Source organism: Macrobrachium rosenbergii, chromosome 51 (genome assembly GCF_040412425.1).
Source record: "Macrobrachium rosenbergii isolate ZJJX-2024 chromosome 51, ASM4041242v1, whole genome shotgun sequence".
NCBI classification, from domain to species: Eukaryota; Metazoa; Arthropoda; class Malacostraca; order Decapoda; family Palaemonidae; genus Macrobrachium; species Macrobrachium rosenbergii.
Window position 1 is genome coordinate 53,019,696 of NC_089791.1, and position 26,059 is coordinate 53,045,754.

Sequence of the window (26,059 nt, forward strand, 5' to 3'; positions counted from 1 at the left end):
TGCTTGCAATCAAGTTAGTATTTCCACCAATAGGGAATGTGAGTGAAAATTGACTTTTAAAAGGAAAGTCGTCGAATCTGCGAAAACGTAAAATAAAAGCAAGTGAAATAAAACGACAGTAAGAGAACGGAAGAAAAGGGGGATAATATGGTGGCTAAATCACCAAAGAATCGCTAGACCTACCTAGGTTACGGGAGCCAGTAGAGCAGAATACGGAAGAGAATTCGTAACTTGTCAACAGAAGGTGAGAAACAGTCATTGAACCACATAATCAGAATACTAATTTCCACAGATTTACTGTGGGAAGAGGTGGTTTGATGAGTGTTAACAGGCCGTATTTTCGATAGTGAATTGTGTTGTTTGAGTGTATGAAGTCTGCATAGAAGTGAGTTGACTCACTGCTGATATTGTGAGCGTGGTGTTTATGTGCGAGAACACAGTTAACGTTTTTTTATTCAATAATGTCATTGCATGATATTATCATGATATTATCAATGCTTTTTGTGAGATAAGCAAGTCAGAATCGCCCAACTACTACTTGATTTTATCTGCAACCATTTCCTAAAATGACTGTTCAGTCCATGAACTTGCTGTTATCAAGAACAACCTCGTTATCCGATCTATCCAGTTCCCTTTTCCTCATTTAACCAAGTCCACCTTCCTCGAATCAAATTTAATATACCTTATGCATACAAGCTGGGAAAGTTTCCGCCAGTTTGTTGCTTTTGTCTGGATGCCAAAGTGTTTGCTTGATTCCCTAGTTATCTTTTATTATGAAAGTTATCGTGAAAAACTGTGTCACTGATGTAACTGACTTACCTGTTTTTGATCGCAACGCAAGGTAGGCTGCTGCTAAGACCAGGTATTCATGATCAGGTTTACCTGTCAGTTCAACGAATCTGGCGTTAAAACTTACGTGCGGACGACAGTTTATGTGCGGAGTCAGTCCACTCACCAGAACGGATGAAGGGATGGAATTACCTATAGTTCTTCCGATCAACTGACAGGTAATTGCATGTGTGGACTTGAGGGTAAGCAACGATTTTGTGACTGACAGTTCTCTGCTGGATTTCATCTGGTAAGGATCTCAGGAGCTCTGATCCGAACATGAATAAATTACGTATAGGCCTGATTAATTTCATTGTTAGACCCTGTAGCGCTATTTATAGGCCGTTATTAGATCAAGTCATATAATAAAAATTTAAAATTATATTTCCATGTGATACTCTCAATTTGGTGTAGACTCAGGCAAGTGTCCTGCCTTTTTATGAAAGCGTTGCTATAATGAAAGTAGGCTTCACTGTCCATTTCATAAGTACCTGAACCAACCCTCAGGTTCTAATTTAAACTCATTCATTAATACTGTATGGCTACGAAAGGTTGAGACTTTCCTACAATTAGCGGCATTGACACTTTCCCCATTAAAACCAGAGGAGGTATTTCACTTTGTTCACTTTGTTTGGTTTTAAGTACAGCCCTCCACAGGGATAATTCCCTCTCTGGTAGGCCCATGTACGTTTTCAAAATACGGTGCTTCTAATATTTTACAATTGTCTTTCAGTGTTTTCTCGTTTTCTCCTGCAGAATAGGAATCTTTAGTTCCTTTTTAAATTTGCATTCTTCCCGTATGCTCTTCACTTACATTATTGCTTAGCCAAGTCTCCGTTAGCACGCATATATCTAGACTGTGATAATTTATAGTTTCTAATAGCGTTAGTGTTATTTCCTATGGACTGTACATTTATTATACTGCACAGGAGATTATTAGTCAAAGCCGTGGTCCGTATTATTCACCTTTGACACATATCCTTTATATACTGTGCACTTATTGCCATCGTATGTTTTATGTTTGGTATCACTATGGCCTTTCTTTACACAATTTTTACACTTGAAGATGCTGCTAATATCTATTTGATTTGTGGTTTTCACCATTATCTAGGCAAGCTTGGTCATTTCTACAACCTATTGCGCTATGACCAAATTCCTGACATTTATAGCATTGATAGGGCATGTAACAATCGTATACTTTGCAACGGCTATACAGTGTACACAGTTTGTCAACTCTATTGTAAAGTCCCCGCTCAACGTGTTCTCTATAATGAACATCCTGTTTTCTATGGTGCCTTCACATCGACCTGGGGTCGGCGAAAACCCATGCTACTACCATATTTGTAAATTATGTATTTTATTGCCTTTCCAAATTATCATGCATTATGTACATGTAACGGAGTATTTTTGTAACACGTCAGACATTATTAATCATTATGTTTTCTGTACGAACCTGTCCTGTTTTTGTAGAGAAATAGTTTGACCTCAGGTCACCTGTAAATCTTTGTAAATGCGGTCTCTGCGAAGTACGCAGACGTCCGCATGCCGCTTTATAAGCGGATCACTTCATCAATAAACTAGCAGTACTTGTCTTCCTGCTCATTATTTCGCACCTCTTTCACAGTGTTGACTCCCTGAGTGGTTCCGGAAGCCATTAACGGACCCAAACGGCGACTAAGTCTTGGCCCGATGAACCTCACCCACACCCCCTACGGACTAACCACAGTGCTCTAACAAAGCGTTCGGGCGTTTACTGACCCTCTTTGGCAGGTCGCCAGCGTCCTTAGCGGACCCACACAACACACTCCCCCAGCGTGTTTTGACGCGAGTATTTCCACTCCTAGTGAGAGTACGAAACGAGCATGGACACGGACATTCCAAACCACGTACAAATTACCGTGAACCTCTCGGACGCAGACACCTCCCTCTCGCAACCCCCTCCCACGCGCACCTCCACGCCGGTACCTGCATCCCACACAATGACCCCCCTGACAGACCAACCAAAGGTGGCCCTTAACATAAGGCTGCCGCCATTTACCAAGGAAAATGCAGCGTCCTGGTTCTACAAGGTCGAGGGGCAGTTCAGGGTACCAGGCCTAACAGACGAGGTCCTGAAGGCCAACATCGCTATCAACGCCCTCCCAGAGGAGATATACAAGAAGGTCGCCCCGTGGTTATTGACGACGTCAGTCCCCGCCACCTTCCAAGAACTAAAAGCCAACCTTGTTGAGACCTGCTCCCTGCCGGTCTCCGAGAGAGCTGCCCGCGCCCTTGACCTCGCCCTCAACCCCCAGCAGGAGGGAAACCTCTTGGAAACGTGGCATGCCCTCCAGGACCTCCTCCTCCTCCCCGAGACTGACAGCAACAGCAGGCGCAAAGAAATCAGCCTGTTGACGGAGATCTTCCTACAGCAGCTACTGCCGGAGGTCCGTGGGCAAATCACGGACGCATATACCCTGCTGGTTGAGGACCTGATCAGGGTAGTGCAGCAGCTGACGTATTCCACGAAGGCAGCCAAGCAGGTGACCACGCCCGCACACTCCGCCAAATGCCTCCCGCCGGAGGACCCCACCATGGAGGCCATCAACGCCGTCGACCAGAAAAGGCCATCCCACCAGCAGAAGAGGGAGGGGCCAGGGCTTTGCTATTACCACTGGAGGTTCAGGAGAACTGCCCAGAGATGAGAAGACCCTTGCCCTTTCTTCCCTCCAAAAAACGGGAGAGGCGGCAGCCAACCATGCAGGCTGCCATGGCAGCAGCAGCAACAGTAGCAGAAACACACAGGTGCCCCTTACCAGTAGGGTTCTACGTCCGTGACCCCATCTCCGGCAGGATGATGTTGGTCGACACAGGAGCCATGCGTTCAGCGTTCCCACCTTCAGGAGAGGACCGTAGAGGCCCGCCAGACCCAACTGCCTCCCTGAAGGCAGCAAACGGGTCCCCCATCCTCTCCTACGGCACCAAGCTCATCCTTGGCCGGAGGTGCAGCTGGGAATTCATCATCGCCGACATCAGTACTCCCTACCCTAGGGCACTTTTTCTGCTGCCAACTCGGACTGGCAGTTGATGTCGGCCGCAGAACGCTGGACACTGACTCCTGCCAGTCCTCACCTGTCGCCAGGCCCTAAGGAGCCTGCCATCTGTTCCGTCGCGCCCCGCCAATACGGCTCCCTCCCGAAGAAGTTCCCAGACGTCTTCAAACCTGAGCTCTGCCAGATGCCCAGGACTCCTGCAAAACATGGGATATACCACTACACCAAAACGAAGGGCCCCTCGACACGCACAAAGTTCAGACGGCTTCCCCTGCAGCACCTTCAGGAGGCCAAAAAGGCTTTTGCTGAGATGGAGAAAATGGGCATATGCAGGAAGGCTCCCAGCCCATGGGCATCCCCTCTTCACATGGTGCAGAAAGCGGATGGCACCAGGAGGCTGAACCTTGCAAAGGAGCCCCACCACTACCCTCTGCCAAACATGCAGGACCTGACGGCCTTTTTCCACGGGGCCAAAATATTCTCAAAAATGGATCTCTTAAAATCATATTTTCAGGTACCAGTGGCGCCAGAGAACATCCCCAAAACTGCCATCGTCACGCCCTTCGGGTCCTACGTCTTCGCCTTCTCCACCTTCGGCCTGAGGAACGCGGGCATGACCTTCCAGAGGTTGATGGACAGCATCCTGGGGGACCTGGACTTCTGTGTCTACTATGTCGATGATATCCTAATTTTTTTTCCAGATCTTGGGAGGAACACCTGCGGCACATCCGGATGGTCCTGCAGCGCCTGCAGGAGAATGACGTTGTCGTCAGGTTCGACAAATGTACCTTCGGCGTCGAAAAGGTGGAATTCCTGGGCCACGAGATATCCCCTGGGGGTGTCCGCCCGATGTTGTTGAAGGTCGAAGCCGTCAAGAAGTTCCCTACCCCTACCTCCATCAGGGCTGTACAAGAATTCCTTGGGATGGTCAACTACTACGGAAGATTCATCCCGGGGATCGCTCACACCATGGCCCCGCTGACGGAGGTCCTCAAGGGACGTCCAAAATCCTTAGTGTGGGGCCCTGACCAGCAGAAGGCCTTCCTCCTGACAAAGGCCGCCCTTGCCAAAGCAACATCCTGGCCCAATTAAAACCCCAACGCCCTCCAGCTGACGATGGATGCCAGCGACTGCCCAGAGCAGAGCTGTCCTGGAACAAGTCATCATGGGGACCCCTCAGCCCATTGCCTTCTTTAGCAGGAGGCTTAGCCCCACCAAGTCCTGCTACAGCACTTTTGACCGAGAACTCTTCACAGCATACCAGGCAGTACGGCACTTCAAGTTCCTCCTGGAGGGAATGCCCTTCACAATCTGGACTGACCACCAGCTGCTGGTCCATGCCTTCATGAGATTGGGGGACACATGGTCCTCTAGGTAGCAGTGGCCTCACTGCCATTGCGGAATTCACCTGCACCATCAAATATCTCCCCAGCAGGAAGAACCCTGTAGCTGACCCCCTTTCGAGGAACGAGATCGACTCAGTACAGCTCGGGATTGACTACGAGGACCTCACCCGCGAGCAGGCTGCTGACCACGAGACCCCGCCTACCGTACAGCCATCACGTCTCTGAAGTGGGAGGACGTGTTCTTTGGTTCAGGAGGGTCAACATTACTGAGTGACGTTAGCCAGGCTGCTGACAGAGAAGTTTGTCTGGCACGGCATACAGAAGGACGCAACTGTCTGGGCAAGGCAGTGTATGCAGTGTCAAGCCAGCAAAGTAGGGCGGCACACCAAATCAGGTGTGGGCGAGTTTCCCCAGCCAGAGAGACGCTTCAGACACATCCACGTCGACGTAGTGGGTCCTCTTCCCCTATCCGGAGGAGCCACATACCTTCTAACAGTTGTCAACCGCTCCACCGGGTGGCTCGAAGCTACACCCATGGAAGAAGCCACCTCCAATGTGTGCGCAGAAGCCCTACTCTTCAGCTGGATCAGCCGGTTCGGTGTCCTGGACCACATAACAACAGACAGAGGACCCGCTTCCTGTCCGAAAGCTGTGGACCGCCTCCTGGCACGCCTAATGGGGACCACTCACCACGGCACCACCGCCTACAACCCCGCAGCCAACGGAATGGTGGAAAGGTTCCACAGGTCTCTGAAGGCGTCCCTCATGGCTCGTTGCTCCTCCGGGAATTGGAAATACCAGCTGCCCTAGCTCCTCCTCGGGTTAAGAACCATGCTCAGAGCCAACAGCGACCCCTCCTCAGCGGAAAAAGTCTATGGGGAGACCCTAGTAGTCCCGGGGGAGCTCGTCGCAAAGGACAGGGGCGACATAGGGATGCAGAGGCTCCGGGACAGGATTGGAAAGTTTGCCCCCTGCCAAAGGACATTCACCGACAGGACGTCCCCCTTCATGCCCCCCGGACTACCCTCCACCACCCACATCTTCATCAGGAATGACGCCGTGCGCCCACCCTTAACTGGACCCTACAGAGGACCTTTCCTTGTACTGGAAAGGAACAAGAAGGCATTCCGAGTAGCCATCCACGGGTGGGAAGACTGGATATCCATAGATCGTCTCAAACCCGCGTTCTCTATAATGAACATCCCGTTTTCTGCGGTGCCTTCACGTCGACCTGGGGTCGGTGAAAACCCATGCTACTATCATATTTGTAAATTATGTATTTTATTGTCTTTCAGAATGATCATGAATTATGTACATGTAACGGAGTATTTTTGTAACACATCAGACATTATTAATCATTATGTTTTCTGTACGAACCTGTCCTGTTTTTGTAGAGAAATAGTTTGACCTCAGGTCACCTGTAAATCTTTGTACCTGTGGTTTCTGCGAAGTACACAGACGTCTGCACGCCGCTTTATAAGAGGATCGCTTCATCAATAAACTATGTCACGGACCCTAGCAGTCATAATCCATCGGCTAAGGCTGGGATACCAATGCACATGGCAAAGAATAGTAGACAACCCCCAACCATGCAAGTACTGTGAAACAATCCCAGAAGAACCCCTGGAACACTACCTTCTTGACTGTACAGAAACAGAACAGTTAAGAACAAGATATGAAGGAAATGAAAGAACAGCTACCCAAATAACAAAGCACATACTGGCAAACATACATGAATCTGCAGGCTTCCCATGCTCCTACCCACCACCACGGTAACTCTAAAGAATCCTTACCTTTAACCACCCGCTCTCCTTCCCAATTCTTCAATCAGACACAACAGACCCGACCCAGACAACAAATCAAAAGCCATTCCATCTCATCTCTAACTGCTGACTCTTTTGGAAATCACTCTCTCCCCTATCAAAATCACCTTTCATCCACCACAATCAACACCCAACAAATGCACAAAACACATTCACACACAAGAATTAGGACCGGACAAGGAATATGGCTTTTGGTCATCACGACGTAGCATACTAGCTACCTGTGCCTACTGCTCAAATTCTTTCTTTTGCCCATCTGTTGGCCTCTCCCACTAGCCAACACTCACTGCTATCATACTTTTTATCCTCATCTGATGGGTACCTTAGGTTCAAAGAGGCTGCAAACTTGCCTGTTAAATCTTTTCACTTCAAAATCACCCCACCAAAATCACTTTCATGCATCATAATAAAGTTTTCATCTAACATACCCATCTCACAAACTCATCATCAACATAGAATTACGGGCTGCTCTAGGAGCAAGAGCCCGTGTGGCACAAGGCCAGCTAAATCTAAACAACAACAACATCAATAAACTTTATGGGCTGCTCTCAGAGCAAGAGCCCGTGCTGGCACAAGGCCAGCTAAATCTGAAACAACAGCATCAATAAACTGATCGCTTCATCATTATCTATAGAGTTACGGGCTGCTCAAGGAACAAGAGCCCGTGCTGGCACAAGGCCAGCTAAAACTAAAACAACAACATCATCGATAAACTAGCAGTACTTGTCTTCCTGCTCATTATTTCGCACCTCTTTCAAACTATCATAGATAGCCTTTCGTATTTGTGGTGTGCATTTGATGATATATATAGTGTTTATATTTGTCATCCTTGGCTATCATTTTCTTTACAATTTTTACGTCGTCATTTTCAGAAATGAGGTTACCTATCCATGGATTTTTCTTTACAATCCTAATCCAAAAAAGGCACATTTTCAGAATTAGTCTCGAGGGTAAGGTTAATCCTGAGAATGGAAATATTCGAGAGTACTATACGTCCAGTTATTTGCTTTTATTTACAAGTGACTTCGTTTTAAAGTAATGTATGCATGTGTATGCATGCATATATGTTAACGTATGTACTTATTATTTACACAATATAATATATATATATATATATATATATATATATATATATATATATATATATATATATATATATATATATATATATATATATATATACACACACACACCTTTAATTAAATTTTGTATTGAGCAATTTGAAAAATGTACATCATGGTCCAAGTATAACGTTCTGGTCTTCTTGTTTTGCTTTTGTACTGACGAATGGAGGAAGGTGACAGACAATCCTCGTTATTACTGTGACCCGTGGTCACTTCCCTTAATTATACATACACGAGGAAATGGCAACGCCGCTCAGAAAAAAAATGCCAACTCTGCCAAATTACAACCCTTTTTCCTGAAAAGTTTGAACGGCTTTATGAATATATGGTTATACCTCCGCACCAACCAGCGAAGTTTCCATCGCTGCCATATAGTGCTGCCATGACGAAGGCAAGACGAAAACTGATTCAACCTGAGGAGTGAGGACGATGTCCTCGATTTGACGGTCCGATTGACAAGTAAACCTGAGCGTGAAGGACGATGTCCTCGATTTGACGGTCCGACTGACAGGCAAACCTGAGCGTGAATGCCCGGCCTTAAATGTAGAATAGTTTGAACTGACAGGTAAATCTGAGCGTGAATACCCGGCCTTAAATGTAGAATAGTTTTAGTGCATTTGTGGCATCTTCGCATCTCCAAGTACTTCAGCGAGGTGCAAATTCATCCCTGTTCTCTGCTACTAACGTCTGAATTTCAGGTGTATCGGTTTTATTTGCTAAACAATTATATTAAGTTATCTATTACCTTTCCCTATAACTTGTGGCTTTCTTCAGGCTGATTATCTTTGGAGCCCTCTTGGGGTTATAGTCCGTTGACTCTGTCTATGACAACGGTGTAATTAGAACGGACAATTAAATTTATCTGCTAAATACGGAGTGATGATTACGTTTGTTGTCATGCCTGTATGAAACTTCTCACGTTAAAAGAATATCTATATAAACCACCCATTTTCTCATTTCTTGATAATAAAGATTAATTCTAATTCTCCATGGTAAAAATATATTCATCTATATTGACATACAGTAGGCTACGTTTCATTTGTAATTCGTTTTATTCTTAATGAATCATTTCGTTACAAAGTACCGGAATTATAACATCGCGAGGAATATGAAGACGAGTTTAGTTGTAATTTGTTTGATTTTTAATCAATCATCTCCCGTACAATTACAAAATGCCGGAACTATGACATCGTGAAGAAGAAGAAGAAGAAGAAGAAGAAGAAGAAGAAGAAGAAGAAGAAGAAGAAGAAGAAGAAGAAGAAGAAGGTGATTGTTTACATCAGATGACCAACAGATGGCGCTCAGTTCGAGTCCCTGGGACCTGCCTTAACAACTACCCTTGTTACGTAGACCGTTAAATCTTTTTCTTTCCTCCCCTGTAGATGTCGATATCGCTCAAACGTGTCAGAAATTAGATATTAATATGGAAAATTACTCGAGATAAATAGGTATATCAACGAAATAGGCCTACGATCATTAAAAACCTTTTGGTGAACTCGCCAATGTTTTGTTTACATTCGTGAAGGTCCTCGATGCCCTTTAGGAAGTTTGTCGTCATTTCGTCGTTGTTACCTCTCTTTGTCATCACGCAAGTGCTGATCTAGATAGTAAGGGAGCGAGAGGTCGAACGACTTGTCTGTATATTCGCAAAATGAGAAGTTAGCGTCGAAAAGAAATGTTAATGTGAGTTGTTTGACGTATCCAGCCTTAGACGTGTCTACCAGGTAATAGGTATTACCAGGTACGTCTCGAGGGCTAATGACCTTTTGTATAGCAGACAATGTAACCTGATGCATATTATTATAAATGGTATTATAAACCTTTTAAATGTCACCTTTAACTTTAAAGGGATTATCCTAGACGTGGAATATATTCCGTCATTCATTCTACCCTGGGAAAATGCAGTATTTTGGGGGTAAAATTTTACTTTAAACCATTACCTCATTTTGGAAATGTCATATTCCTGTGTTTTAATGTGTCCTTTTGAACATTCATTTCTTTCGCATAAAGTTTTGGTAATTCTATATATTAGCTCCGTGCCTGTTTTTACCTTTTTCAACTGGTTTTTTTACACTTTTAGGGTTCTGATACTGGTGGTGCATCTGTTTGTTATCCTATTAAATGGAATGTCCCCTTGCTGTTTAGTATTGGCCCTGGGGTTGGTTTGTACCCATACGTTAACAAGTTATTGCACTTGCCAAACGGGATATGAACTGTTCAAAACAGACATACCATGCCCTGTCTTGTGAAGATCCCGGGATGGAAACCCTTTGTTGGATGGACTTGTGGGTTAATTACACTTGAGCACCATAAATTAAAGGTAAATTCATAATTAGCAACCAAAAAACTGTAGAAAAAGTTAAGTTAGAAGGCAGTCACCGCCGCGGAGCTATTATATGGTTTTACCAAAGTGTTATATGGCCTAATAACACTAGCACCACTTCCAGGAGTGCCCCCACAGAGAAGTAGTGCCATCAGTTCACCACTTGGTGCATTGTAGGAATTACTTAAGGTTCTTTGCAGCTCCCTTCAGTCCCCAACTGCAACCCCATTCATTCCATTTACCGTACCTCAGTTCAGGTTTTCTTCATTTCATCTTACTTTTCACCCTCTATTAAATATTGTTTCATAATGAAATTGCGAGTTTTCCTCTTGTTATACCCTTCAAACCTTTCTGCTCTCAATTTCCCTGCAGCACTGATTGACCTCATCATAGGTCCCATCCTTTGGCCTAAATTTTATATTCCATTCCATGAGAGCTTTGTTCAATACCAGCCCCATTGGAATGAATGGGAAAACATGAACAAAAGACGGTAAATGTCTCAGTAACAGTAAATTTGCGATAGATTTGAGCATGAGTGTTGTACTAATCGTGTTGAGACAAAAAAAGATCACAGCATAAAAACTCCAATATTCAATCATTCTGGAGACCCTAGTGGGAAACAGGTTTCTGGGTTGGGGGAAGACCAAAACAGAATGAAATGTATGGTTTATACATGTTAAGGATAACACTTCCTTAAAAATTCTTGAAGCATGAAAATGTGGTAAAGACAGTTTCAGGGATACTGTGCATCCTAACCTAGCTAATGGGACCTGGTTCTTACATGGTGGAGGAAGGGTGCATGCCTAGAATGATGTTGATTAAAAATCACAGTATGGGGATTCATCTTATTCTAATTTAAAGCACTGAGTCCTTAACTGGCTGGTGGTGGAACCCTCCTCTACCTAACCTGATCTAGACTTGGGGGATGTAATATATAATTATACCAACCATTTCCCATGGAAATGAAAATCAAAATTCATCCAAGCCCTTTAAAAAAGTCCACATTAGAAAAATCCTGTAGATTTCATATGTAGATAGTGTAGCATTTCTGAGGGGGGGATACAAGTTACCTGTCAGTTGAGAGACTATACTCACACCCAAGGGGTAAGTCTCTTATACCCATTGTAACTAATCACAGATTTGAAAAGTATTATGTATTTCTCCTATGTATATAAACCAGAGCCTTGTATTGTAATCCCAACTCAGCCACCCTGTAAAGTTAAATTACCCTATGATGTGAGAAATTATATAATGAGGGAAATTACATTGTGTTGATGGGATAATGATGAAGGTGAGATAGGGAGGGTTTGGACGTCATCCTCGGGAGAGTAGAGCACAATAGTTAACTTCTAATGACTTCTAATAACGAGAGAGAGAGAGTATGATGGTTACACAATATACAATGCAGGATTGATGGTACCTTGAGAAATAGACCTAGGTATTTGTGTCAGAGGCACTATAGATTTTCCCAGTGGTAAGAACTATAAGTTTTGAGACTGGGAATGAGTTGAGATTTGTGGAAGTGGAAGCATAATAGAGATATGAGTGGAAGACTCACTGTGGACCTTTGCACCATACGGCTGAGGCAGTGATGATGAAGAAATTCATGTAGCATTTTTCTTTAATATGGGACTAAGCCTTGTACATGAGATTGGGATAAAGGTTTCTAGTTAGTAAATGCTTTTTGATGAGTTAAAAGTAATAATTGTTAAGTGAAGATGTAAGCATTTTGGTTAGCAACTCTATTTTACATTGGGTAGTGTAACTCCATTGTATTCCACCTGTTGCATTAGTAAATAGTTATACTGTACTATAAACAGTTGGGAGTAATCTAAGTGGAGGGTAGGAAAAAGAAGTGGTTTGTGAGTAATTGTGTCTCATATCTTGTTTTACTGTAATATCTAAATTATTAATGGTCATGATAAATCATGGCTGCAGAAAGTTACAGTCTAATAAATTATTCATAAATATCTGTATACAAATATTATTAGAGAGATTGACCAAGCTAGAACTGATGAGTAGACATTTTTTAGTGGTATTTTAAGTTGTGATGTATTTTCACATAATGTTTACCAGTCTAAATATATGTACTGTATATAGCAGCAAGCTAAACATTATGATGTATGTGGTTATGCAGTGTTGTAAGGGGGTTGCTTTGCAATGAAAGGAAGGCTGTTGAATTAGCCAAGTTCATTATGATATTGAACATTGTTCTCAAGTTTGTTTATTATACCAGGATATAGTTTTTGGTATGGCATGAATCTCACCTTACCCCATTAATAAAAATGTTTTTTCCCCAGATTTAAAAATGTCTGAAGCTGGGGAAACTTCAAACACTCGTCAGTGTGTGTTCTGTAGCCAGGTATTCTCCTCAAAGGATGAATTGCAAGCACATTTCAGGTAATTCTCTCTCTCTTAATTTTTCACCACAGTTTTTATTAGTAATTACTGTACGTTATTTAACATAACCTTAGGGTTTCACATGTGTTAATTTTTTAGCAGTCTTTAATAGTAATTGTTATTTAACATGACATGTCGAGTTCCTCTTGTAAAATGTTTTTTCTGTGTATTTTTATGGCCATATGGCCAGTGGTCTTATGCTGGTACTGGTTAATTTTGGCATTTCCACATTGTATATGGTTAGCCTGAACTGTTTAAGGGTAAGGGTACAATTGCTATCTCATTCATGAAGAGTTTCCTTTCAGGCGTCATGCGAATCGCGAAATAGATATAAAAGGAAAACCTCGGGTGGTGGAGAAGAAGACTGAGAATGGTAGTCCCAGTAAAGCCGTGGGTGAAAAGAGTAATGTGCCTGTTTCTCCAAAGGCTGTGGATAATGCAGTTTGTGATGTATGCGGTAGGTTTCCTTCTAATGTGTTAGGAACTTTACTAATATGTAGCTTAGAAAGGTTGTATCATTCAAATAAATTTTTTTTATTTACATTTTTTACATTCCAGTTGGTAATACTGTAAAAAGGCCCATTAAGTAAAATTTGTTTTTTTTTATTTTTACATATTTTTCATAGGTGAAGAATATAAAAAAGATTGCTCTTTGGTTCTGATATTGAAAGGAAGCACTGATGATGATAGCAGGAGCTTTTTTAGGTGAACAGTACATATTTTGTAAGTTGCTCATCTACAATGATTATGTTAAATTGGTAATATTGTTCTTAATATTGTAAATGTTAATATACTGTATTCTGTTTTGTATTATAGGTGAACGTTTCAGCACCGTTTCTCTTGCCATCTCTCACAAGTTTCGCAAACATCCAGAGTCTGAAGTGAAACATTATTGTCCACACTGTGGCATGATGTTCCCAATAAAGGTTTGTGGTTTATGCTGCAGTGAATATAAATTTATTATTTTACCTTCTTTAATGGTGAAATTGCTATTTCTTTGAAGAAACCAGGGCCTTTAAGAAGAAACAGTATCATTCATTAAAAAATACTCATAGTAGCATGAGTATTAAAATGGAGAAACAAATCCACAGTTATGTATACGTACATATATTTAAGGATAAATCTGTACAGATAGCTTTCGGGAATCTGTTCAGTTCCCCTTTTCAATCTGATGCATTAATGTAACACCTCAACCAGGTAAACATAAAAGGACTCAAAACAAGCGAAATTGTTTATAAACTATGGAACCGGTTGTTCAAACATAGATCAGGCAATGCTGTCATTTTCTGAAATGTCTAACTGGTCCTTGCCCAATGCAGTCATTTTGATGGTCTTCAACAGCACAGGTGCTGGCAGCATCGGTTACTGGAAGTAACCGAGTTTCCTGAACGCGAAAAAGAGAGGTAACCGCAGCATCAGATGTGGCTAACGAGACAACACTTTCATAATGTTCTTTATTTTATTCTTAAATCCTCTAATATATATCCTGGAAATAAGATTGTTGGTGAATTTGTCTTCATGCGTAAAAGATTTATTGCCTTCCATAGATAAACCACTATCTGTCGCCGCAATATCAAGTAGTCTTCTTATGCCAACATTTACTTCTAAAAATTACTTTAGATTCTGCCCAATTTGTGTGGTGGTTTAAGATCAGACCAACTAAATTGTTTTCCTCGCATGTAACTTGTAATCTCTTTTGTGTTACCTGATTCTTGTGAGCAACCTTCTACCACTTTCCCCTTCCCCAAAATATTTACAGTCACATTCTGCACAGGGAATTTCATAAACACCATTATGTTTATTGTTATGATTCTGTGTACTATTGTTGAGGATAAGAAGTCTTTTAATGGTGTTATTATAATTATAGACCATATTTATTTTATCAGGATTTTTGTTTGCAGTTTTCCTTATTTGTTTGAGTGTGATTAAAAAGGAGTAAAGACAATTCATAAATTTACCTCTGACTCATCATCTGGTAGTTATATATATGAGCCAAGTGGTGTCTAGACCTGACAGAATATCAGCATATTGAATAAAGCTGAGTCAAGTATGTCAGGGTGGTCCAGGAAAATGTTCAAAAATTTATTGGAACCATTCCCAGCTATTCCTCAGATCTTCCCATGCCGCCATGCCGGTAACAGAAGGTCTTGTTTCACTCTTTCCCGTGTTTTTCGAATTAAAGCACCAGAACATTTTGGTGAAGTTTTTGGCAAAAGATCTTGGAACTTTCCTGAAAAATTAGGTTTGACTTTGAATTATTTTCTCTTTGAATTTGCTACCATGTCTGACTCCTATTGCTAGTGTTAAAGTGGATCCTGACACCCTCTTTGATTCCACTCATATGTGTAGTACCGAAAGGGGTAAGAATTGTGAGGACAGGGATAGATCGATGAATGCTTGGTCTTTATGAATTTGATGAGGTGGATTTGAAATTATAGTCGCTTTATATAAGAAAGCTTCAAGGGACGGCTCAGGAAGAGCCAAGTGCATTCATGATCTTGCTTCTTCAAAGGATAGCCAGGGAATGGTTGATTCATTGCCCCTTGCCAAAGCAACCCTTTTGATCATTCCCGTAGTGGTAGTCTCATTAAGAAACACTACTGAAAAGAAGCCCAGTCCCTCAAGCTGATATGATGGTTACCATCCAGGCAAATGAGATAACAGTGCAAAATGCGCTCAAACAGAAGACAATGAAACAGATGGTCACCTGAAATAATATCTGACAATGATAAGGTCTAAAAGTGAGAGAGTGGAGGGTGAAGTTAATGCGTGCCTAGTCCAAGACCTCTTCCAAGCTCCCCAACCCCTGTGAGAAGGAATGTTGACAAACGAAGGGATTGAGGTTTTAACACGGCAGCTGTCGGATGATGCTGTTCTGCTGACTAATCATCCAGACTGCACCTCGCTATAGGAAAGGCGAGATCAACACTTTTTCAGTCCTCGTGGAAGACAAGATGTGGACGGGCTGGCATCTCATCACTGTCTAGACTCCTCAGAGAGTTCCCTTTAATTTGAAGGACACAGTGTTGGGTATTCTCAGAAAAGTATACCCAGGTTATAGCCATTGGAGCAGTCCTAACGCCTTATGTAACATAGGAATCAGTGATGTTTGCAGACGTTTATTGCTTGCACATCAACCATTTTATGGGCAGGAAAAAATGAAATGAGTTAACCTCCTTAACAAATATGGCTCCTCCCCCTTGAACGTCATTTCCAACATCACAATCGAGAAAAATGAAGTTGCAGCAGCAGGCGCTGACATTTGCGCCTCTCCAGTCGAACCTCAACAGAAGGAGACCCTCCAAATCAGTCTTAATTCAAGATATGCAACAGAAACTGTCTTCAGTCGATGCAAGTCTTGCAGCCTGCAGAAAAGACGGGCGGATTTTTCCCCACCTATGGTTGTATCGCCAGGCCCGAGAAACTTTGCCCGATGTCACACAGGCAACCAGTTCTCAAGTGACTTCAAGGTTTGGGGGTTGGACAGGGAGATGGTTTCGCTATTCAGAAGCCTCGATCAGTTTCGTCAGCCTCAGGAAGTTTTGACAGATGTGGAGTGTGGTGACAGTTCTCAAGACGCTTGGTTGGAGGACAACGTCGTCAAGAATGTGAACGCCAGGACGTCGGTAGTGCTCATGAGGATGGGCGCCAGATGTTAAATTCATGAAGATGGACGCCAGGACAACTAAGATCTATTTCAGTAATTGGGCGCCAGGACGCCAGGCGTCCGCAGTTGGACGCCAGGCATCATGAATCTGTCATGATATTGGCGCCAGGACGTTAGTTGATTCACTACAGAAGATGGACGCCGTTATCGCCAGGCCGTTTTGAGACTGATTCCAGTTTGCCGCCAGGGACTATTTGAAAGACAGCCGCTACCTCGGTTTTGTACAGCTTTGGTGAGAAGAAGGAGAATTGATATCCTTCAGTCTCTGATGATCCTATGAGATGGAGAACTACTGGAAGAAGATATTAAAGGCCATCAACTTTTCATCAGACTTGAAAAAAGTTGATGCAAAACTGTTTCGGAGCTTTCTGAAAACTTTTATCCAGAGGCTCCTCGTTCCCCACCTTGGAATTTACTCTTGGAACACTTCCAAGAGGGCAGCTTTTACTACAATGTATCATGTGTATGGTTCGCCTGAAGAGAGCTCTTAAAATTATGAATGAATGGATGCTTTCAAAGAAGGAACAAGGAAAGACAGTGTTTGCTTTTCCTCCAGCCAAACTAGCTTCAAGGTCAATATTTTGGTATCAAACTGGAGAATCGCTCGCTTCGGAATACCTGCCTCTTCCCAGGAGACTTCTTAATCTTGTGACTCATCTCGCCGAGGGCCATGGGGAAACGAAGTTTTGCTGGTCAACATCAGAGTTGGACCACCTCCTCAAAGGAATTTTTAGGGCCTTTGAGGTCTTTAATTTTCTGGACTGGACCCTGGGAGCTTCCTGGAAGAAAGATGGGATTATTCAACACGACTTCTGACACCAAAGAATTTTCATCTGATGTCGTGTATGGATAAAAGGCTCAGAGATGGTGCCAACGAATTGGCAGCTCGCTTTTCAGCAGGGGTCTGAAAGAAAAGGGCCCATCTTTGCTCTTTCTTTGCCAATGGGGTTACATCCAGTCAAAAATCAGAACTAATTTATGCTCCTTTTCCTCTCACCTCTTCCTCAAGACTTAGTAAAAGAGGTCTCTTCATCCTAGCTCAGAAAACCACACAAGATCTAATCACCAAAACAGCAAGAAAAAGTCTTACCATGACTTTCATGTCTCAAAGAGTATAGGCTGAGCCCCTGTGTTTCAGGATCTCCCTTTGAGGGCAGACTCCTCAGTAGAGGTTCCTAGATCCACTGTCAAAAGGGGGATCATACAAGAAGAGGCTCTAGACAAGAAGAAACAGACCTGCGTTTCTTCTTCCTTCAGGCAGCGGTAGGTGCCAGGCTGTTCAACTTCTGGCAGGTGTGGAAGAAAGAGGAGCGGATCCATGGTCCATTCAACTACCTCAAGGATGGGGTACAAAATCCCTTTCCTAAGAAAGCCCCTTGGCAGACAAACCAATAGATCTGTCGCCCAGATACAAAGAGAGTCCAAGGCACAGGCAATTCAACAGCAAGTTTGCTATTATTGCAGAAGAACAGGCTAGAGAAAGCACAAAATCTGGATTCTCCAGGTTTTTACAACGTTTTTTCCTGGTTCCCAAGAGCTCGGGGGATGGAGACCAGTACTGGACGTGAGTGCCCTCAACGTCTTTGTACAAAAGACAAAATTTCACGATGGAAACAACAAAATCAGTGTTAGCAGCAGTCAGACAACACGCGACTGGATGGTTCTATGGATCTTCAGGATGCATATTTCCACATCCCTATCCACCCGAGCTCCAAGAAATACCTGAGATTCATCTTCAAGGAAGAGGTATTCCAGTTTCGAGCCTTTGTTTGACCTAGCACCGCTCCTCAAATATTCACGAGACTGATGAAAAATGTAGCTGGAATGCTGCACACAAGAGGCATCAGGCCTCTCTGTATCTGGGACGACTGGCTCCTCAGAGCTCCTTCCTTCAATCGCTGTCTGGAGGATCTTCAACGACTCTGTTTATCAGGAGGAACTAGGACTTCTGGTAAACAGAGCAGAAGTCACATCTATCCCATCCCAAGAGATCCTGTACCTTGGGATGAGGATTCAGTCTCGGGATTTTCAGGGTTTTCCATCACCATCAAGGATGGAACAGGCCTTGTAAAAACTAAAGGATTTTCTGGGGAAACGCTCTCGGTGAGAGAATGGATGAGTCTGCTAGGACCCTTTCCTCACTAGAACAGTTTGTTTCTTTAGGAAGATAAACCTTCGCCCACTCCAGTTCCATCTCAATCAAAAATTGGAGCAGAAAAGGGGTTAGAGACAGAGTGTATTCCCCATTTCAGAGACAATGAAACAATGCCTTCTATGGTGGAATCGATCCCCTAAAACTTCAGGAGGGCCTTTCATTAAAACAGAGGAACCCAGACCTAGTGTTGTTCTCCGACGCTGGGTCGGACACTGGGTGGGGAGCAACATTGGGAAAGTTGGAGATCTTGGGATCCTGGACCAGAGGGCAAGAGAAGCTCCACATAAATCAAAAGGAGCTGACTGCAATATTTTTTAGCTCAAAGAGTTACAACACTCAGTCCAAGACAAAGTCGTTCAGGTCAACTCCGACAACACGACGGCGTTGGCCTACATCAACAAGCAAGGCAGAACCCACTCCAGGTCGCTGTACGAGACGCCAAAAAACTCCTTCTCTGGGCCAAAGAGAAGAATGTTACTTATTGACACGTTTCATTCAAGGGGGAAAGGAATGTGAGAGCAGACAGTCTGAGCAGGAAAGGTCAAGTCCTGGCAACAGAATGGACTCTTCACCAAGATGTCTGCAAAGAATTGTGGCGATTTGGGATGTCCATGCATAGACCTCTTCGCCACAGCTCAAATGAAGAGGATGGAAACCTACTGTTCTCCCCGTGCCAGATCGAGGCAACGTGACATAGATGCGTTCCTTTTGGATTGGTCCAGTCTAGACGTTTACGCTTTTCCCGCTCAAGATCTTAAACAAAGTTATTCAGAAGTTCGTGTCCCACGAGAGCACCAGGATGACTCTAGTTGTCCCTTTTGGCTGACAAGAGAATGGTTCACAGAGGTACGGGAATGGATGATGGACACTGAGAAGTCTGCCTCTAAGACCAGATCTTTCTCAAACAACCCCATTTGAAAAGGTATCACCAAACCTCCAGGTCTACAGCTGACTGCCTTCAGACTATCAAAAAACTCGTGGCAAGAGCTAGAGGTTTTTTAAAGGAGGCAGCAGAGCTAAACGTTATCAAGAGCAAAGAAGGTCATCTACCATCAAGGTATACCAATCCAAGTGGGATATTTTTAGAGGTTGGTGTAAGGACAATTCTATTTCCTCTTCCAGTACCTCTGACCCAGATATGGATTTTCTTCTTTACCTTAAGAGGAGACTTAACTTTCAGCCTCGACTATTAGGATACAGGAGCATGTTGGCAGCTGTCTTCAGACACAGAAACTTGGATTGCCAGCAATAAAGATCTCCAAGATCTTCTCAGATCATTGAGACTACCAGGAGAAAAGGCAGAACTCACCAGCGTGGAACTTAGACGTGGTTCTTAAAGTTTCTTATGGGAAATAGGTTCGAACCTTTGCAAGAGATTTCATTTAAAGATCTCACCATGAAGACTCTGTTTTTTGATTTAGTTTGTACAGCTAAAAAGAGTCAGTGAAGTACATGCCTTCAGCAAACCGTGGTTTTAGGAACGGCAAAACATTCTGCTCTCTACAACTGGGGTTTTTAGCTAAGAATTCGTCCTTCACAACCCTGGCCCAAGGCGTTGGAGATTCCTGAATCTGACAGATATGCAGGTGAGGAGTTAGAGAGAGTCCTCTTTCCGGTAAGAGCTCTGAAACATACCTGCAAAGGACTAAGAGTTTACGAGGCAAGTCAGAGCGCTTTGGTGTTCAGTCAAAAAGCCCTCCCTACCAATGTCAAAGGGACGTTATCCTTTTTCATAAGACAGTTGATGGGGAAAGCGCATTCAGAGATAGGAAGCCGGACCAAATTCTAAAAGTTAAACCCATGATGCAGAGCGGGTTGCAACCTCTGTAACCTTTAGACAGAATAGGTCCCTACAAAAGTATCATGGACTCTACCTTCTGGAGAAGCAAGTCAGTGTTTGCTATCACATTACTTGAAGCAAATCTGCAACGCTTTTGAATTTTTCCCACTGGACCATTTAAGCTATAGACAGGTTCCAGAAGGGACTACCCCTGCAATCCCATAAATCTAATGCCCTTGATTCTTGCCTTGGAATGGTTGAACTGTTCCAGTTGACAGATGTGAAGATTGGGCGCAATCTTTAGTGGGCAATCATTGATTTTAGTCAGGTTAACAGTTTGTTCAAGTCCTTCAAACTCCAAAACTTGAGTTGAACAAGGGTATTATAGGTTGTCTGTCTTTCCATAGAGGTTGGTACACCGGTTGGCAGCTCCTAAGGTCTTCAGCCCCTGGTGGATCGGGCTGGACTCTTAAGGAAAGCAGACATAATGAGGGGAGTTCATTGATTTCTTCCTTAAACCAGGTAAGAAATTAAGTTGGTCAATTGTTGTTCCTATTGAAAATTCAAGATGTTGCTGGCTGTCTCTGACCCTTCACCAAAGTGTCCATCACCTATATATAACTACCAGGTAAGTCAGATGTTTAAAAATGATATTTTCATAATAAAATAAATTTTTGAACATAGTTAGTAAGTTATATTATTAGATCCCACCCTCCTTTTTCTAGAGACTATGGGCATGGAAGATCTGAGGAACACCTGGTGTGGTTCCAGGTACCTGGGTAGAGGGCTCACAGCCACCAAGTGACCCTGAGTATTGCCTTGGTTTTGCAACCATTCATGACCACTCAGGGATTAAGCTATAGCATCTACCAGGTGCTGGTTCCAAAAATTTATTTTATTATTAAAGACCATTTTCTTTTATCATGTTCTTTTGAGAACCTATATAGAATATCCCTCTAGCTCTTTAAAAGCATTACTAATAAAATATTCAGGGTAACAAAGTTTTAAAACATCTTTGATGTGTTTAAGTTCTCTGTGCGATGAAGTCAGAAATTTTCAAAGCTCTCAAAACAAAATTGGCAAAGATGTTGGTTTAACTTTATTATTGTTACCAGGAGAAAAATAGATATTAAGTTTCTGCATTAGTTTCTTTACAGTACACTGTAAATTTAAAGATGCGCAAAGTTACTGGGGCATGGTCAGTGTGTCAAAAGAGAGGTAGTTTATCGTCTTTTTCATGTTCTGTTGTGAACTGAATAATGAGACAAATTCCATTAACGTACTGGAAGAAATTATGAAAATCTGAAAGGTTACCTTTAAAAATAATGAAAATATCATCCATGTATCTTACCCAAAAATGTGTTTCAGTGAAGGTCCACAGTTCTGCAGAATTTCAGTTTCCACAAATTCCATGCATAAATTGGCTAGAATGGGAGACAAAGGAGACCCTATTGAAACAGCTCTTTTCACAAATGTGCCATTAGAATATGTACTTAATAAACTCAGAGAACAGTCGGATGTATGTAACATTAGCTTTGCTATAACCACTGAAAAATTCCTGGATCTAGTTCGACTTTGTGTCTCCTCCACAGTCTTTTCCTTTAACAGCTAAAGAAGGATGTAGGCAAATGTTTGAGTGTTTCAATGGTCTCCTTTGTCTCCCCGTCTATTAATTTGTCATGGGAATTTTTTTGGAAACTGGAGTTCCTGCAAAACTAAAACCTTCACTGAGACATTTTTGGGTGAGATCATCGGGATGACTGTTTCATTTATTTTTAGTAACCAGTAGGTACGATAATTTTCTTCAGTATGTTAATGGATTTTGCCTCTATTCAGTTCACAGCGAGAACATGGAAACAGACGATAAGTTTAACCCTTTTTGGACATATTGAGTTTACCATGCCCCCCAGTAACTTTGCCTTTAAATTTATGTACGAGAAGTGTCATCAAAGAGCTAATTGCGAAAACTTATATTCATTTTTCTCATGCCACAAAATGAAGTTAAAACCAACATCTTGGTCAATTTGTTTTGAAGCTTTGAGAAATTTGCGATCCTGACCCGTTGACAAAACTTAAACACATTGAAGATGTTTAAAAAAAAATTTGTTACCTAGGTATTTTATTAATAATGCATTTAAAAAGGCTAGAAGGATATTTCTATAGGTTCTCAAAGACCATACAAAATTTATGTATTGTCATCTTGCACTCCTTTTAATCCACAGTGACAGAATAGAATAAACATAAACAAAATCATAATGATAGAATAAATATAGTCTATAATTATAATAACACCATAAAATACTTCTTATACTCAACAATAGTACACAGAATCATAACAATAAACATGTGGTGTTTTTATGAGAATTCCCTGTGCAAGTGTGACTCTAATAATTTGGGAAGTGGTGAGGGTTGCTCACAAATATCAGGAACACCAAAAAGCGATTACAAGTTACATGGAAAACGTGTTGGTTAGTCACAGTCTTAAGGAACGCCTCTTCCCGATTTTTTGATGAATATTTTTCAAATTTAAAAAAATGGTTAAATGGCCGTAAGACATAAGCAGCACGCCTTCGTTATCCATGACCAAAGCATTTTTTTGAAATAATAAACATTGATGGGGTTTTGGGCCTCCGCCCCACACATGAGTAGGGCTGACGTTTGGCTCCTAAAGACTATTGTCATTTTTCCTTTATTCGCCTAATTTATTAATTATTTTAGTTTTATATCACACTTATCTCCTATGTCTAGCAACAACAGTAGCTTGTTCCTTGGTAATGCATGTCTAAGAGACACTGAGACTGTGGACAAGGTGCAGGTCAATTGCCCCAGACATTGAAAGTGGGTGGCAGGCAACTTTTACTCTGAGCAATTTTTGCTATTTGCGGTGTTTTGCCGTTTTTTTAACATCCAGTAACTCTAAATACAATCAATCTACTTTCCACCTTCAAAATATACAGTTGATAAAATAAATAAAGGATGATGAAAAGGGAGTATATGATGACAAGTTCATTATATCTAGACCTCAGTTAGATAGCATAAGTGTTGGGTATTAGATGCAAGGTAGGAAATTTAAGAGGGTAAAAGTTCAGGTCAAGTCTCTCCCAATGGATGGGATACTGATATTTTAATGAAGTGCCAATGTGTAGGTTTACAGTTAATTGCCCCAATAAGCCCAGATGCATTAAAAATCTCAGCACCATCAGTTGAGTGAGATAAATATTGAGAAATTAGACACAACGGCTGTAGAAATTCTTACTAACACATCTATTTTGGCACAAGTGAAAGTATAGAGAGTTCTTCATTGAGAGACAAAAAGACTTGAAATCAAAGCTCAAAGACCAAAAGACCAAGTGAAAAAACGACTGAAAATGAGTCAAAGGTATCAGCCTGAAGTGGCTACTAAACTTTTAGTTTCTTAGTTTCAAACCAGGCAGCAATGGAGAATCAGGTGGTACTTGATGATGCCCTGCGCCTCAAGCCCGAATAATGCCTTTTATAGAGGGGGGGTGACCTGGATCGAAATCAAGCCAAAATAATGCTCTAAGATAGTTTTTCCACAAGTGCCAAAAAAACCCACTTGTTGATCTTTACAGTTTTTCTTAGTTCTCACTTTTTGCACTTTAACTTCACAAACATTTTATTTTTAGGCCGATTTTAAAGTTAAATATACCATTGGAAAGAGGAAAAGAAAAGACGAATATTGTTTGGGCTAGATCTTTTCTTAGGTTGACGCGGAACCCATGATAATCAAATTATACAAATTTGGGGAATCGCCTCACCCCATAGCATCAAAAAAAGGAAAAGTGAAAAACTCTTCATTATTTTTTTATACTATGATTTACTTTCTGTGTATGAAGCCGCATTTAATAGCTCTAAAAATGAAGGGTGAATCATTTTTAATTTTTTTATTTTTTTTTTTTTTTTTAATAAAATCCAAAATAATCATCACGATCACTCTCAAATTTTTTCTGGAACATCACCTTATATATATATATATATAAAATTTCATAAAAATCAGGGGCATTATTTCTATGTATAGCGTCAATCCTTAGCTCGACTACCGCATGAATTGGGCAGAATCTAAAGTAATTTTTAGAAGTAAAGATGTTGGCATAAGAAGACTAGTTGAGGGTTCAGCGACAGATAGTGGTTTATTTACGGAAGGCAATAAATCTTTTACGCATGAAGATAAATTCACCAACAATCTTATTTCCAGGAAATATATTAAAGGATTTAAGAATAAAGACCATTATGATAGTGATGTCTCGTTATCCACATCCGATGCTGCGGTTGCCTTTTTTCTCCCATTCAGGTAACTTGGTTACTTCCAGTAACCAATGCTGCCGGTGCCTATGCTGCTGAAGACCATCAAAACAACCACATTGGGCAAGGACCAGTCAGACATTCTAGACGACTGGCAGGGGTTTCATCAGAAAACGACGGCGGTGCCTGATCTATGTTTGAAGACTGGTTCCATAGTTTATTAACAACATTGCTTGTTTTGAGTCCTTTTATGTTAACTTGATTGGGGTGTTATATCAACATGTCAGCTTGGAAAGGGAAATGGAACAGATTCCTGAAAGCTATCTGTACAGGTTTATCCTTAAATATATGTACAGATATATAACTGCTGATTTGTTTCTCCAATATCAGTCATGTCCTGAGATTCTGTAATTAAGAAAAAGCCCTGATTGTAAGAAGTACGTACAGTACTGTATACTCATGCTCACATCGTCAATATGTTGTCTTTCTATGCTGTTCATGTACAACAATCCTTGCTGTTAAAGCTGATACTTTTTAAAGGTGAACTAGATATGAACATGAATGCCTCTGTCATTGTTAAGTTTCAGGAGGTACGTACATTATTATAGGCTGTGCCTACAATGATAATAGGTATAATATTTTGTGCTTTTTTCACTGCATTTAGCAGAAAGTAAGTACTGATAGTGGTGATTGCAGATAAATAAATAACAATTTTACTAAAAAAGTCTTTGTTTACGTACTCTTTCAGTTTATTAATAATGATAGGGTCTGTGGATCACCCGTGTTGGTTGGAGAAGTGTTTATCAATCCATGTTATTGTTACCAGTGCTTGTTTTGAGACACTTCTCCCTAATGCTAACCCATTATGCAAAAAATTTTTGCCTACATTCTTGTTGGTTAGACAGAGTCCTAAGTTATAATCTTGCTTAAAAATTCTTAAACACATTTACCAGACCATGAATTCTGCCATCAGGGTATTCTATGAACTGCATGCACATTTTATACTTTCTGAGTTTGTGGTTCGGATAATTACCAAAAATTTTGACAGCATCAATCAGCATTCTTATCAAGAAAGCTCAATTTACCCCTGAAATTACTGTTCTCTCCTTTATTATTTTTCATGTTCATGTTTTCTGTTGTCTTTTCAGATATGGCATTATTTGGGTTGAACCCTACCTACTGTTAAATTAGCTTATATCTCCTGCAGCGATAGGCGAGGTGGCATTCAAACAAAAAGAAGAAGATCGCTTTGCTGACCCACAAGACTGTTTGGTTCACCTGTTTCTCCACCAGGTGTGTTTGAATGTTTTGAGCTCTA

The 26,059-nt window shown here is 41.7% G+C and overlaps 1 protein-coding gene across 1 annotated transcript in view; it reads left to right on the forward strand.

Annotated features, from left to right (window-relative positions):
• The first annotated feature begins 9,434 nt into the window (after positions 1-9,434).
• The window catches only part of LOC136833048 (protein suppressor of hairy wing-like), a 117,734-nt gene continuing 101,109 nt past the window's right edge, over positions 9,435-26,059 (forward strand). The window contains 4 exon segments of the mRNA XM_067094696.1: positions 9,435-9,836; positions 12,777-12,876; positions 13,182-13,333; positions 13,693-13,802. Of these exon segments, the coding sequence (XP_066950797.1) occupies positions 12,785-12,876; positions 13,182-13,333; positions 13,693-13,802 (354 nt within the window). The 5' untranslated portion in view covers positions 9,435-9,836; positions 12,777-12,784.